General features: G+C 57.6%; 1 protein-coding gene across 1 annotated transcript; it reads right to left on the reverse strand.

Annotated features, from left to right (window-relative positions):
* Window positions 1-2,033: 2,033 nt before the first annotated feature.
* LOC309828276 (uncharacterized protein) lies at window positions 2,034-5,705 on the reverse strand (the record flags this gene model as incomplete). The annotated part of the gene is made up of 3 exons (XM_082663526.1): window positions 2,034-3,199; window positions 3,763-4,810; window positions 5,019-5,705. The coding sequence occupies 3 exons, from the start codon at window positions 5,703-5,705 to the stop codon at window positions 2,034-2,036; spliced, it is 2,901 nt and encodes a 966-aa protein (XP_082519652.1).
* Window positions 5,706-14,000: the final 8,295 nt, after the last annotated feature.

A 14,000-nucleotide genomic window follows, 5' to 3' on the forward strand; every position in this document is an offset into this window, starting at 1 on the left:
CTCTTATGCCAAAGGAGATGGCAACAGCACAGTGTGTGCAGCGGTGCCCAGGGGCACATGTGTTTGCATTCTGTGTCCACCCAGGCATGCTTGCTTGCATGTGCACATGGACGCTGTAGCTAGCTAGTCCCTAGAGCCACTGGTCCTCTTCCTACCTGGCACAGGCCTCAGGATCGTGGGGGCTGACTTACAGTGTGAAAGCTGGACATGGGAAGAGGGTGGACCATGGACCATGCCCAGGGGTGGGTGGGGGCTGTGATGACCTTATATCATTGGCCATTTATAGTCTCTCCACGAAGGGCAGCCCCTCACTCTCAGGTGTGTGTGGGGATAGCCAGGTCTTTGCCCTTTGTGGAGAGGACAACCTAAGACGAGAACCCAGGGTTGGGACAGGGGCATGGCTTGTCCCTCAGCTCCCAGCCAGAGGGGCACCAGCAGGGTAGGGCTTCAGTGTCTTTTTTTTTTAAAGAATTTATTTATTTATTTTGGCTGCGTTGGGTCTTCATTGCTGCAGGTGGGCTTTCTCTAGTTGCGGCGAGCAGGGGCTACTCTTTGTTGCGGTGCATGTGCTTCTTGTTGCGGTGGCTTCTCTTGTTGCAGAGCACGGGCTCTAGAGCGCAGGCTCAGTAGTTGTGGCACATGGGCTTATTGGCTCCGTGGCATGTGGGATCTTCCCAGACCAGGTATCGAATCCGTGTCCCCTGCATTGGCAGGCGGATTTTAACCACTGCACCACCAGGGAAGTCCTGGCTTCAGTGTCTTGGCTTCAACCTCCAGCTGCCCTCCAGGCAGGAAGTAGCAACACCAGGTGAATTCTTCTTCTCAGCTCTTCCAGGCCATGGAAGACATGGACCTTTATTCCTACCCCCACTATTCAGAGCCAGACAAGGTCAGAGGCCGTGGCTTCTAGCCACTCCCCTGGCCAGAGGGACAGCGGGAGGCCCTTTAAAACAGAGTGGAGTTTGGGACAAGAGCAGGGCAGTTGGCACTGGCATTGCCCCATAGCCTCTATGAAGATCTCCTGACGAGGCCTTTACCCTGGCCACCCTGTGGGCAGAGGCTGCCCATCTTGGGAGGCACAGGAGGCGAAGGGAGCCCAAAGTTGACAGTTCTGGCTCCCACCAAAACTAGATAGTCAGAGAGGCAGGATAAGGTGTGAGTCTCCACGTCCTCAGAGACTACAAAGCAGGCCAGAGCCTCATCCCCCAGCTCAGGTTGTATCTCCCACCCAGGATTCAGGATTTATCAGCCCCCCACCCTGATTTCCTGCCCCAGGGAACCAAAGGCCAGCACTCCTATACCTTCATATTCTGACTGGCTGACAGAAGCACCTGCCAAACCAGCATAGAGCTCCAGCCAAGGTTCTGACTTTAGGAGGTATCTGCATTATCAGGCCAGCTCCCCCAGGAAGCCCAGACTCTGACAGGGACCCTCCTTGGGGGTAACAAGTGCTCCAGGGCCCCAGCCATCTGTAGAATTGTTTGGCTGTTGTCAATGTTGCTGGCCTCAGCGCCCCGTAGAGGGCCCAACATGGGGGAAGGCAAGCAGTCTTTTCCTCTGGAGCTAGGGGAGGGGGCTGCCCGCCCTCATGACTCACTCCAGGCTGTGTGGGTTATTACATTATGTTTGAAATTGCCATGGCAACGAGCTGGCAATCAAGGGTAATTGAGCTTGTCGCCAGGGCAACAGGGCAAAACCCACAGCTGCCACTCTCTGTGGTTGCCCTTGGGGTGCAATAAAGGTCAGGCTAGACCAGGGCCAATGTCAGCTGTGGGGCTGTGGGGCTCTCTGGAAAGGATAGGATTGCCAAGGCCCATGGAATTCCAGTGTGTAGAGGCAGGGTATGCCTTGGCAGTGCCGAGGGCCCCATCCCTGACCACATGCCTGGATCCCTGCCCTTCCCTCCACCACCCTGTGCCTAAAATATGCCACAGTGGTCAAAAGAAGCAGAACCAGAAAGAACTTTTATGTGCTCACAGATGGTACTTATAGATGGCCCATGGGCCCTTCTCCTCGTACTCACGGTGGCTGAGCTACAGGCTCTGGAAGGAGTCCCGGGACGCCATGATGGAGCCTCCAAGCCAAGCAGCAGCAGCACGGTGCAGAGAGCCCAGCACAGTGGCACCGGGGCCCAGCTCCTGTCTCAGGTACTTAGGAAAGCCACTCAACAGGGTGCCGCCACCGTCCAGCACCACACTGGCCAGCAGCTGCTCCTGCTGCTTGGCCTCCAGCCGGCTGATACTTAGGAGGGCTAGTTGTGGAAGGCCTGGCTGATTGAGGCCTAGAATATTGGGCTGGAAGAGGGCCTCGGGGCAGCAGAAGCACTCAGAGCCCAGTGTGATAACCTGCTTGTCTGCAAGCAAAAAGTCCACCCGGGCCAGGGCCTGGGCACGGGCCATCTCAGCTGTCATGTCCATGGGCACATAGCAGCAGGCCTCTTCAATCTGGTTGACCAGCCATGCCTTGAACAGTGACTGGCCACCTGCCGGCAACAGCTGAGCCAGGTATTCAGTGAGGTCAGCACCCGCCACATCCAGCCGGTAGGTGTCAAGTGGGGCCAGATCCCCGGTGATGATGGGTGCCACAGAGGAGGTGCCATGGCCACTGCCCAGCACCAGCCCAGTGGTCCGCCCATAAGCATAGAGTGCCAGCAGGACCTGATGCACTGTCTGCATGGCTGGCACATGGAAATGCTCAAAGAGTATTTCAGCCACCTTTTCTCGGTTCGTGCATGGTGATGTGGGTGAGTCCGCCACAAGCACAGTCAGCTCCTCGGGCTGCACACCCAGCCTGCAATAGAACAGGTGCTGCCACAGCACCTCCAGTGCATCCCAGTCAGAGACCACTCCTCGATTCAGCACCGAGTAGGAACCCTCTCGGTTCTCAGGCACTGCGTACCTGGGCTGGCCGTGGACTGGATGCTGGAGCAGCTGGATGCGTGAGCGCAGCACACTGAGGACGTGGTCCTCTCCAGCCAGTCCACATTTGGTGAAGCCTGTGCCTGTGTCGATCACCACAGATGCCATGTCCTGGTAGGGGTCCCGTGAATGGCGGCAGAGCACTGGGGACCGTACTGGCAGAACATCCATGGTGGGCACCAGCTCATAGCAGGCCCCTCGGAGAAGGCCAAGCTGCGCGACCACTGGCGAGTGTGTAATGTCCTCAGCTGTCAGCTTGAACCGGGGGCCGTGGGCAAGACCTTGCAGCCAGGACCAGGTGTGGTGAATGTGAGCAGGGAAGGCTGCTCCTCCCGCTCCCTGGGGCAGCTGCCAGCTTGCCAGGATGAGAGCCGATGTGAGCTGAAGCTTTGACCAGCACTGACACCAACATTTTCTCTGCTTACATAGACACAGGTCTCCTCAGGGGCCGGGGTCACCCGAAGTACCCCCACATGGGTAGGCGGGCCCAATGGCTCACCTTCCTGGCACAGGGTGGAGGCCTGACCAGGGTCCCTAGTGGTGGGGGGACCTCTTGAGAGAGTGGGCTTATTGGAGTTGGGGGGTTCTTGGGAAAAGGGAGGCTGCCTAGTGAGAGAAAGCTGCCTGGCAATAGGGGCTCCAGTGAGAGGGGCCCGACCAGGAAGTGGGGGCTGCTTGGTGGAGGGGGCCTGCTCAGCTAGGGGTGGCTATCCAGAAAGGTGGGTCTGCCTGGGAAGGGGACGCTGCTCTGCAGAGGGAGGCTGACCGGCCGAAGGGGGCTGCCGGGAAAGGGGATGCTGCTCAGCTAGTGGGGGCTGACCACAGAGTGGGGCGTGCCCAGCACCTTTGACCTGAGGGCTGTCAGGGTGAGCAATAACGACCTCTTTCTGATTGTGGTTGCCTACATCCTCCTGGAGCAGGGGTCTGGGCACCTGCTGGTTTTTGGCTGGTGGTACAGGCTCTGGGGTCAGCTCTGAGTTCATCCACTGCAGTTTCTTGGCCTGGACCATAGAGGTGTCCTGCATCCTGGAGGCATCCTGCATCCAGATGGTGTGACTAGTTTCGGTTTTTTCAGCGTCAGGTTTGGACCAGCCAGGATCATAGGCATGGCTCAGTATCCTCTCTCCAAATTGGAGGGGCATACCCAGTGGAACATGCCCAGTGAGCATCCCCATCCTGATGGGTGTCTCAGTACCAGGGGAGCCTCGTGACTCCAGGTTGAGCCTGGCCTCTTTGGGAACCAGGGCCACCTCTCGGTAGCTTCCAGATGAAAGGCTGGAGGGCACAGGGCTGGACACCATGGGTGTGGTGGACCAGAAGCTAGAGCCATCACTGTCAGGGGAGAAGATGGGCATGGTCAATGGCCGGGTGGACAACGTATTTTCAGAGGCACAGATGGATGGGTGGCTGGGCATGAGGCCCACCAGCACTGCCCTTGAGCCCATGGGGTCATGGCACAGCAGCCCCGTTCTGGTGTTGCCCGTGGCCATATCAAACACCAGCACACGGTCTTCCACAGCATCCCGGAGCTGGCAGGTAGGGGCACTGGAGGGGGGTATCTGCATGGCTTCCTTGGGAGGCTGTACTGTGGGGGAGTTGCGGCAGGTTACTTGGTAGGCAGACGGCGGCACATTGGAGCAGGTGTTGCTGCAAGCATTGAGGGGCTGCTGACCTGGCTGAGAGCTGCAGATCTCCTGGTTACCCCGCTTGGACTTGGGGGTTTCTGGAGGCCCTGAGCCCGGTTTGGGGCTGCCTGGCCTGGAGGTACAGACCATGGGTTTCTCCACTTGGTTCTCAGGCTGCCTTGGTAACACCGGCCTTTGGGCAACCTCGAGCTCCTGGGCCTGGTCTGGGGACTCTTTTGGAGTGCGTGCTGGGGTGGCAGGCTCATCCTGAGAATGGAAATTCACAGTCCTGGCAGGATGTGACCCCTTTGGGAGACTCCAACTGGATAGACCATTGGTTGCCACATTTCCTGGGCAAGAGGTCTTGGGACAGGCCCTTGGTGATGGCATTGGTATCCATCAGGTGGTCAAGGTTGCAGGTGTAAGATTCAACTGCTGCTGACATTGAGATTGTATCCAGAGCTGGAGTATTTGCCTGAGTTGGAGTTGGAGTTGGAGGAGCCTGAGCCGAACATGGGCACTGGCCCTGGCCCTGAGCTTGGGCCGGAGCCAGAAGAGGACCTTGGGCTGCAGCTGAGCCATCCTCCCCTGAAAGAAAATACGGTAGCCACCGGCTCTTCCTAATGCCCAATGGGGCTATCTGTTTGGGGCTGCAGGGGCCTTTGCCCCAGCCTACTAGGACTTTAGCTGGAGCCTTGCCCTCCCCCGCCATCTGCACCTGAAGCCGGGAACAGCAGAGTCCGAGCTGGGCCACATCACTGGTGCGGTCACCGTGCCTGCACACCGGTAGGGCCAGGGTCCTGTTCTCTGTGACGAGATGTGTTTGGGCTCCCACGATAGAGCCTGGAAACGAGCTAGTGGAGGAGAGTCTCAGGGAATCCTCAGAGGCCCGCTCACAGCCACATTGGGAGCTAACCTCAGCAGGGTCCCAGAGTTGCTGGTGACTGGGCTCGTGTGTATGGGCCTGGGAGGCTGAGCCATAGGACCCATCAAGGATGGCCTCGGTGGACAGTGACAACCCCTGCCTCAAGTATACAGATCCTGAGCTTATCCATGGTCCCTGGGACCCTCTAGGGCCACCGCCCAGCTGCTGGCTGCCAGCTGAGGGGTGGCCCTGGGAGCCCGATGGATCAGGGCCCCCCACTTTCTTGGTGACTTCCATAGTCCTGCTCCATGCCCTAGGTGCCCTGCCCCCACTTCATTGCCATGTGTGGCAACCCCATACATCACAGCCCCCAGTGACCTGGGGGAGGGTGAGAGAGTGTGGGAAACCAGGGGCCCCACCCCCCTGAGGAATGGGGGCCTGCCCAGGGAATCTTGAGAGGTAGAAAGGCCAAGGGACCCCAGTGAATTCTGCCAACCCTAGACTGGCCTCCTCTCTCCTTGCCAGCCAGGTGGCCACTCTGCCCAGGCCAGCCCTAGAGGGAGGGCAGTGCTCCTAGAGGCGAGAGCGTGTATAAGGCCAAGGGAAAAAGGTAGGCAGGGGAGATACTGAGGAAGCCCCTGGGTTCCCAGTTTACCTCAGATGCCAGACTTGGCTCTTTCTCCCCATTTCCCACGTGGCAACTTGAAACGTAAGCCCTGACCCAGGGATGCAGTTCCAAGTGTGTGACCCGAGGCCCCTGTGGGGGGCAAAGCCCCTTCACCACTCAGTCCTGCGAGGCAGAAGTGGGTGAGGGGCCCAGGCTCAGGCTCTAACTCCCCTCCCCCATGTTCCCCAGCTCCCGCTCCAGGGACAGCAGCTCCTTGGCAGTCTCTCTGCTCCAGATGGCTTTCCCCTGCCTGTGCCTCACAGAGCCCCCTCCCCAGAGTCACATGTCCTTGAGGCCCAGGACCAGTATCCCACAGAGGTGGGGATGGGGACGACACGGGTGGGAGTGGGGCCTCTGCTCAGAACCCTCAAGTCAGAATGTTCTAGCCCTTGTCATATTGTGTCAACTTCACCTTGGCCAGAAGGGGGGCAGAACACTGGGCATAGGGCTAGGCCACCAGTGGAAATTACAGGATGGGCACAGTGGGGACACAGTGGTTAGGGGGCTGTCCACACAGTGGGCACAGGGCTGGCTACACAGTGCGGGTATGGTGGGTGCAGAACTGGGTACACATTGGGTACAACTGCATACGCAGTGAGGACAAGTTGGACAAAGGACTGGACTTGGGTAGCACACAGAAAAGAAAGCTATTAGACGAGGTGGGCAGTCCTACCCTCCATTTTGTAGATGGGCAGAGGGTCAGGGAGGAGTGGGACCTGCCTGGACAACCAGCCAAGGCCCAGATGTGCCCTGCAGCCACAGAGGACAGGCCTAGTTTGGGGAACTGACCAGTGCTACAGGCCTGAGTCTGGAGGTTCTGACTGGGGCAGGGTCAGACCTTCCTCCTTCCCCCAGCTATGAGCTCTGGGCCTCCTCCCTCTGTCCTCCAGGGCTATCCTTTCAGGCCTCAGTCTTTCTACCCAGGAAACAGGTTTGTGGAGAACGAAGCTGTAGTCTCGTCCTCTGAAGCGGTGTGTTTTCACAGAAGTTAAAAATAGTGCTTACGGTTGGCCATGGGGTGTGAAGCGATGTGACCAGGGACCAAGGCTAGCTCTGTGCTTCGTCTGCACCTTCCTGACTCGGCACTGGGCAAAGCCTGACTCAGCCATGTCTCAGGCCCCCGGACCCCCTCCCCCTTCCCCAGATGCTGCCTTCAGTTAAGAATGGGGATAGATGTGGCTGGACACTGCTGCTCACCACACACTATGGCCCAGGAAGGTGACAGAGCCCAAGGGTCTGTGGTCTGCACATGTGTGCATTCACACACACATACTTGCTGAACACTATTAACTTCATTAATCTCTGGCCCCAAGCAAACTGTTTTTTAATTTTGTTTTGTTTTTCCCCATGACAGAGATGCTAGTAGCAGCCTCCTGTGGTTGTGGGAGGGCTGGAGAAGCATGGAGGGAGGCCCTGAGTCCCTGCCTGTCCGACCACTGAGCCATCCCCCGACTCCTGCGAAAGTGAGGCATAATTCTCCCTTTCCGGGCTGGAATCCTCATGAACAACGGATCTGAGAAGGGTGTGCCCCACTAAGGAAAGACCAAAGAAGGCAGCCCGGAGAGAGGAGAAAGCTTTTCCCACCTGGGAAGCAAACACCCCTTATAGCAATAAGAACAGTGACTGCTATTGACTGGGCCCTTCCTCTGTGCCAGGCAGTGCTGAGCACTGTAACCCAGCCTCACAGCAATTCAACAAGAGCCGGGTGCTGTCACCCTTATTTTATAAATGATGAAATCAAGGGACAGGGAAGAGAGAGAATTCACAGAGGTTGCAGCTAGTGAGTTGTAGAGCCAGAATCCGAAGCCAGGCCACCAGACTCTGGACCCACACTTCAGGAAACTACAATGCCATCACAGGTGTCATGCGCAGGGCCACGTTGGCATGGACCCTGCTGGAGGGGAGCCAACATGCCTCCCTTCCGATTGCTGCAGCCCCAAGCCCCCACCCAAGCTGTAACCCACATGGCCCTGTTCCTCCTCCCAATAGCTTAGCAGGTGGCTCAGGCATGGGAGGGGGCATTTTCCTGGGGGGCACTAAGCCAGTGCCTCCCAGGAAGCTGTCAGTACTGAGTAGGGGCTAGTTACATACCCTGTGGGACCTGGCTGAGTCTCTTGTATTCAGAATTCTTGGCCTGCTGAAGCCCCTCTGCTTTATCCAGCTGAGGGGAGGGGCAGCAGGCAGTTAGAGAGGATCCCAGGCTGGGCCCCTTCTACCTAGCCCCCTCCTGCACCCACCCCTCATCCCCCCCATCCCCTCCCCCCTCATCAGGCAGGGACATTGCCCCTGTACCCCTCCCCCAAACATGTTTTTAAATAGTCTCTCACCAGGAAGAAGGGCATCCAATTCTATTTCTGATTCTGGAAAGTGAGGAGGGCCAACATGTTACCATGGCAACCTAGAGAGCCCCTCCCCCAGGCTGAGCCCATTCCCCAGGCTGAGGGCTGTCTGGGATGGAGGGGCCAGGAAGCAACAGGAAGGAGCTCAGTCTGAGGGCGAGGCCATACAGAGGCTCCTCTATGAGGGTGGGTTCCAGCACTGCCTCCCTTCACACTTCACCTGACCCGCTCCGGGCAGGCTTGGGGGAAGGCCCCAAACCCTGTGGAGAGGGTCAGACTTCAGAAGATGGGGACAGTCACCTCACTCTGAGAAACCCTCCTTCCCAGTGGATCAGGCTGGAATCCTCCTACCTAGGAGAACTTGAGGGTGGTGGGCAGGAAGGGCATCAAGAGGAGAGGCACAGAAGGCCCCATTCTACCTCATGACCAGCCAAGTCTCCCAGACTTGCTTCTCCAACACAGACATATTTTGGGCTCTGTTGTGCTCTCAGGTGTCAGCTCTGTCAAGTCCCTGGCCCTGCACTCTTCCAGTCTACCTGCCTTCCCCTCCCTGTACTCTGGGAAGACTCGACATCTCCAAAAATCTAGGATCAAAAGGAGCCTTAGGGACTTCCCTGGTGGCGCAGTGGTTAAGGAATCCGCCTGCCAACGCAGGGGATATGGGTTCGAGCTCTGGTCCAGGAAGGTCCCACATGCTGCAGAGCAACTAAGCCCGTGCGCCACAACTACTGAGCCTGCACTCTAGAGCCCGTGAGCCACAGCTACTGAAGCCTGCGCACCTAGAGCCTGTGCTCCGCAACAAAGAGAAGCCACCGCAATGAGATGCCTGTGCACCGCAACAAAGAGTAGCCCCCGCCCGTCGCAACTAGAGAAAGCCCACGTGCAGCAACGAAGACCCAACGCAGCCAAAAATAAATAAATAAAATAAATAATTAATTAATTAAAAAGGAGCCTTAAAGGGCTCCCAGTGCAGCTAACCACTTGATAATGGAGTGAAAAGCAATGCCTGTTTCCCCAGAGGTTCATCTCTGCCTACTGTCCAAGGGCTCAGACACCAGCCCTCTGTCCCAGAGGCTGCACGTGGGTAGCACTTAGGTCTGTGGAGGGAGGGCACTGCAGGTAGGAGCACAGCCCAAGCAGAGGCAGGCTTCTGAAGAGACCCACAAGGACCTTGTGATCAACACTCTCTGGGTCCTGATGGGAAACCAAAGCCCCCCAGGAGGAAGGCTGTACCCTCTGTCTGTCTCTCAGCTCTACACCCAGCACTCTGTCTGTGTTTTCCTCTCCACCCTGTGAACTCTAACTTCCTGCTTCCCTGGAAGTCTCTCCTGTTCAGGGTGCACCCATTCCACGGAGGCAGCACCATGTTTGAAGGAGCTGGCACCTTCTCCCTGCCCCGCTGCTTCACCCCAAAGAAAGGCAGTCACAGTGCAGAAAACCCCAGTCCTAGAGGAAACTATGGCAGGGTGAGGGGTGATAATCCACTCCTCATCTGGGATGTGAAATGCAGAACCTGAGAGTGCAGGAGGACATGGCTTTTGAGCTTTAAGGCACAGGGAAATTTAAATAACAGATGTTTAAACAACCTTCCCTGCAAGCCATGGTGCAGTGACCCCTCTGCTGTGATGTGTTACAGCTTAAAAATAGCCCACAGTGAACTGCTCTGAGCTCCAATTGACTCAAGCTTACGTAACTCTGCGTGAAAGATGGCCAGCCGCACCAGCCAGGAGGGAGGACAAGAGCACTGGCACCCCCCTGACTGCTGTCCACAGCTGGCTTAGGGGCTGCGGCCAGCTCCTCACCCTCCCTGGGAGCAGCCTCCCATCCAGGAGCCAGCAGCAGGGAGTGGGGGGAGGAGGCAGGACTTCATGCCTGGCAAGAAAAGACCTCCAACCACACCTGTGAAGGGGATGTAAGGAAAGCTGCCCTCCCTCAGGGTCCCTGAGGAACCCGGGCCCAGTGGAGGGTGGGGGCGACTTTACGAACAGATGGCTGGGGCTTCCCTGGTGGCACAGTGGTTGAGAGTTCGCCTGCAGATGCAGGGGACACGGGTTCGTGCCCCAGTCTGGGAGGATTCCCACATGCTGTGGAGTGGCTGGGTCCGTGAGCCATGGCCGCTGAGCCTGCGCGTCCGGAGCCTGTGCTCCGCAACGGGAGAGGCCACAACAGTGAGAGGCCCGCGTACCGCAAAAAAAAAAAAAAAAAAAAAAAAGAACAGATGGCTGGACTTCCCTCTTCCCTGGTGGTGCAGTGGTTAAGAATCCGCCTGCCAATGCATGGGACACGGGTTCGATCCCTGGTCCGGGAAGATCCCACATGCTACGGAGCAACTAAGTCCGTGCGCCACAACTACTAAGCCTGCACTCTAGGGCCCGCATGCCGCAACTACTGAGCCCGTGTGCTGCAACTACTGAAGCCCGTGCACCTAGAGCCCGTGCTCCGCAACAATAGAAGCCACTGTGACGAGAAGCACGCGCACGTGCACCACAATGAAGAGTAGCCCTCCCTCGCCACAACTAGAGAAAGCCCACGCGCAGCAACGAAGACCCAATGCAGCCAAAAATAAATAAATTAAATAAATAAATTAAAAAAAAAAAAAAGGAACAGACGGTTGGGTCAGAGAGACCAGGGCAGGAGCCCACGTGGGCAAAGTGACTGGGGCAGCCCAAACAATTCCTTTCACCCTTTGAAGAGGGGCCTCCCCAGCTTGGAGAGACATGTCAGCAGGACCGATGCCTGGCTGAAGCTGTCGCTACGGTGGAGCCCAGGGGTGGAGCTGACTCTTTGGGGGTCTCTAAGTCTCCATGGTCCAGGCCGCATGGAGCCGGTCAGGGGGGTGGACTTGTAGCATGAGAGAGGGAGCTCTGGCTTCAAAGCTGATCAAATCCTGTGATCTTGGCCACCAGCTGCTGCTTTTGAGTCCCCTGCCTTCCCTGATGCATTCCCAGATCCCAACTGCCCAGTCCAAGACTGACCACAAGTGTGCAAGTGGCTAAACCAACAAGAAAGGCAACAGATTGGAGAGAAGGCAAGGATGCCCCTGGCTCTCGCGCTCCCTCTCCCTCTGCCCATGCTGAGCCCCAGGGATTCAGCAACTTCCCTCAGCTCCTACCACCTGAGCTCAGAATAGGAACCATCATGGGCCTGGCCCTCAAGCTCCCACAGAGCAACAGTGAGACAGGCGAGGGCCAAATACAAGGGCCCTCCTGCCACCTGCCCAGCAAAGGCTGGCTCTCAGGACCACTAGTGCATCTGCTTCCCTTCCAATGTTTGGGCTGCAGGATGGGTGGAGCAGAAATTGTGGGGGAATGGGTAGCTGTGGAGGGACAGGAGCTGGTCCTGGGCTCTCTTGGCATCTAGGCTCATTGGGTTAAAAAACCCAACTGGAACAAACCCCAAAAGAATGGAGGGAGAGACGGAGGCTCAACTGGCCCCCCTGTGCCAGTTGATGGGGAATGCTGGGGGTGGTTCATCAAGTCATCCCCCCTCCTCCAGGCCGGAGTAGCTCCACCTCCAAGCTGGTTGGACCCTCACACGGGCAGAACAGAGGCTCTGAGTGAAGAGATGCTTGGTTCCTGGGGTCTTCATGGAGGAGAGTTCTCCAGCCCAGCATGGAGTAAACGGTGTTTTTCATCAGGGCCTGGCAGATACTGGATCAGTGCTCAGCTACCGATTCCTGGGGCTGCTTCTCTCTGGGCAGAGGCAATAAGTGTGAGAGGTGCATCCCAGGCCTTCCTGAGCCTCAGACACTCCCAGCAGTGCCCACGTCCCCCAACCCCACCCGGCAGTGGAGGGTCCTGCTCTCTCCTACAGGTGCAGGGAGTTAGTTCATGAAATGGCACCAGAGGTGGACCCGGGATCTCATGGGCTGAACCAAGGGAGTGGCGGATGAAGCCACTGTCCCAGAAAGTTCTCAGGATTTGAAATGGGGCTGTGTCTAGAGCCCTCAGGTGTGACCCCCTAGAGAACCTTTGGATCCCTGAGGAAATTCTCTGATAGGCTGGGGCTTTGGCATAAGGGGAATCTCAGACCAGACTCATGGTCCCCTATCAAAGCAGGTCGGTCTACCCCATGCTTGCCCTCCAGGTGCCAGACAACAGCGACACCAGTGGGCAATCAGGAGGATGTGAGTCATCTGCTGCTTCCTCAGCCCCAGCTTCCATCCTGGCCTTCCTCCAGCCTTTATTGGCACCTGCTGGGCCCCAGCCCCACTGGAGATGAGGAGAGGAACTGACACCAGCTCTCCACAGCTCATGATGGCAATGCTGGACTCCCAAAGCCCTGGGAGAAACCCGTGCTCACGCCATCCCACCCTAGTGGCAGGCCCAGGCCCACCAGGGCCACCAGCAACCTTCTCCTTGGACCAACCATTATTCAGGCCTCCCCCAAGGCAAAGGCAGTCCAGCCTTCATTAGCCCTGGAAACCACTCAGAAAACTCCTGGTCCTCCAGCCCATCACGGGGCCTAGAACCTATCCTCCCTTCCTCTCCTTCCTGGCGGCCCAGTCAGGAATTGGAACCCTGAAGTAGTTCCAGCTCCCGACACTCCAGATGGACTTAGGACTATCAAGTGGCTCTGAGAAAAGAGTTCAGAGCTTGGGGGCTGCAGCATCAGGGAGAGGGGGTGCAGCTGTGGCAAGCACCTGCTTAACTGTGTCCCCTCCCTGGAGAATCCTGGCCCTGGAGGCCCTTGGCCCAGAAACAGGCCCAAAGCCCCACATTCTGGCTACACAGGAAACCTGACATCCCCTGAGCTTCTTCCGTCTCCATTCTCCGGGACTCCTCTCCTCGCTAAGCTTCCCTCCCATCCAGAGACCCCCTTCTCTCTGAGTCCCTCTCTTATGAACAGAGAAGCCCATGGTCCATACGCTGCAGAGGCCCAGTAGGGAAGGAGCCTCAGTCCAGCTTCAGTGAAGCCTCTGAGCCTTCTTCTCACTCCCCACCCAGCTCCAAGCCCCGGGTGACCCTTAGATCCCCAAGATGAGGTTAGGGCACAAGGACTACTAGTTGGAGGGATGGAGACAGTCCTTTCCAACTGGTACGGGGACCACAGCTGTGGGAATGCTCCAGGACATTCCACTCACCTCTCTCCCAGCCTCAGGGGTGACACAATGGGGGAGAGAGAGCCCAAGGGTCCCTGGCAGAGCATGCAAGGCTACAACCTCCTCTGTGCCTGCACTCACGGGCATCAGAGGTGTAGGGGTAAACAGGCAGACGGAGTCCATCTCTTCCCCTCTCCAGCTCATAGGCCCCTGATCTTCAGACCCTTGCACTTGAGCGTGAGAGTCTCCTTTTAAGCTTTACCCCTGTCCTCAGAGTCCTTTGGGTCCCCATATTTGGGCCTCCCTCTGGCCTGAGATGACAGAGTAGGCAACAGATGGGTAGAAAACAGCTAGGCAGCTCCAGTCCCAAGGAGACCCCCACTCTGCTTACCAGGGAGCTCTTGCCTAAACCCAGGGTTCCATGCATGGCAGGGCAAAGAGCTGGGGACTCAAAGGGAAGGGAGCCTACGCCCTTTAGCGTGAGCCAGGGTCTCCCAACTAATGAGATAGAGGCCATGGGGGACCCGAGCAAGAGAGAGGAACCA

Source organism: Grampus griseus (assembly GCF_964374135.1).
Source record: "Grampus griseus genome assembly, chromosome: 10".
NCBI classification, from domain to species: domain Eukaryota; kingdom Metazoa; phylum Chordata; class Mammalia; order Artiodactyla; family Delphinidae; genus Grampus; species Grampus griseus.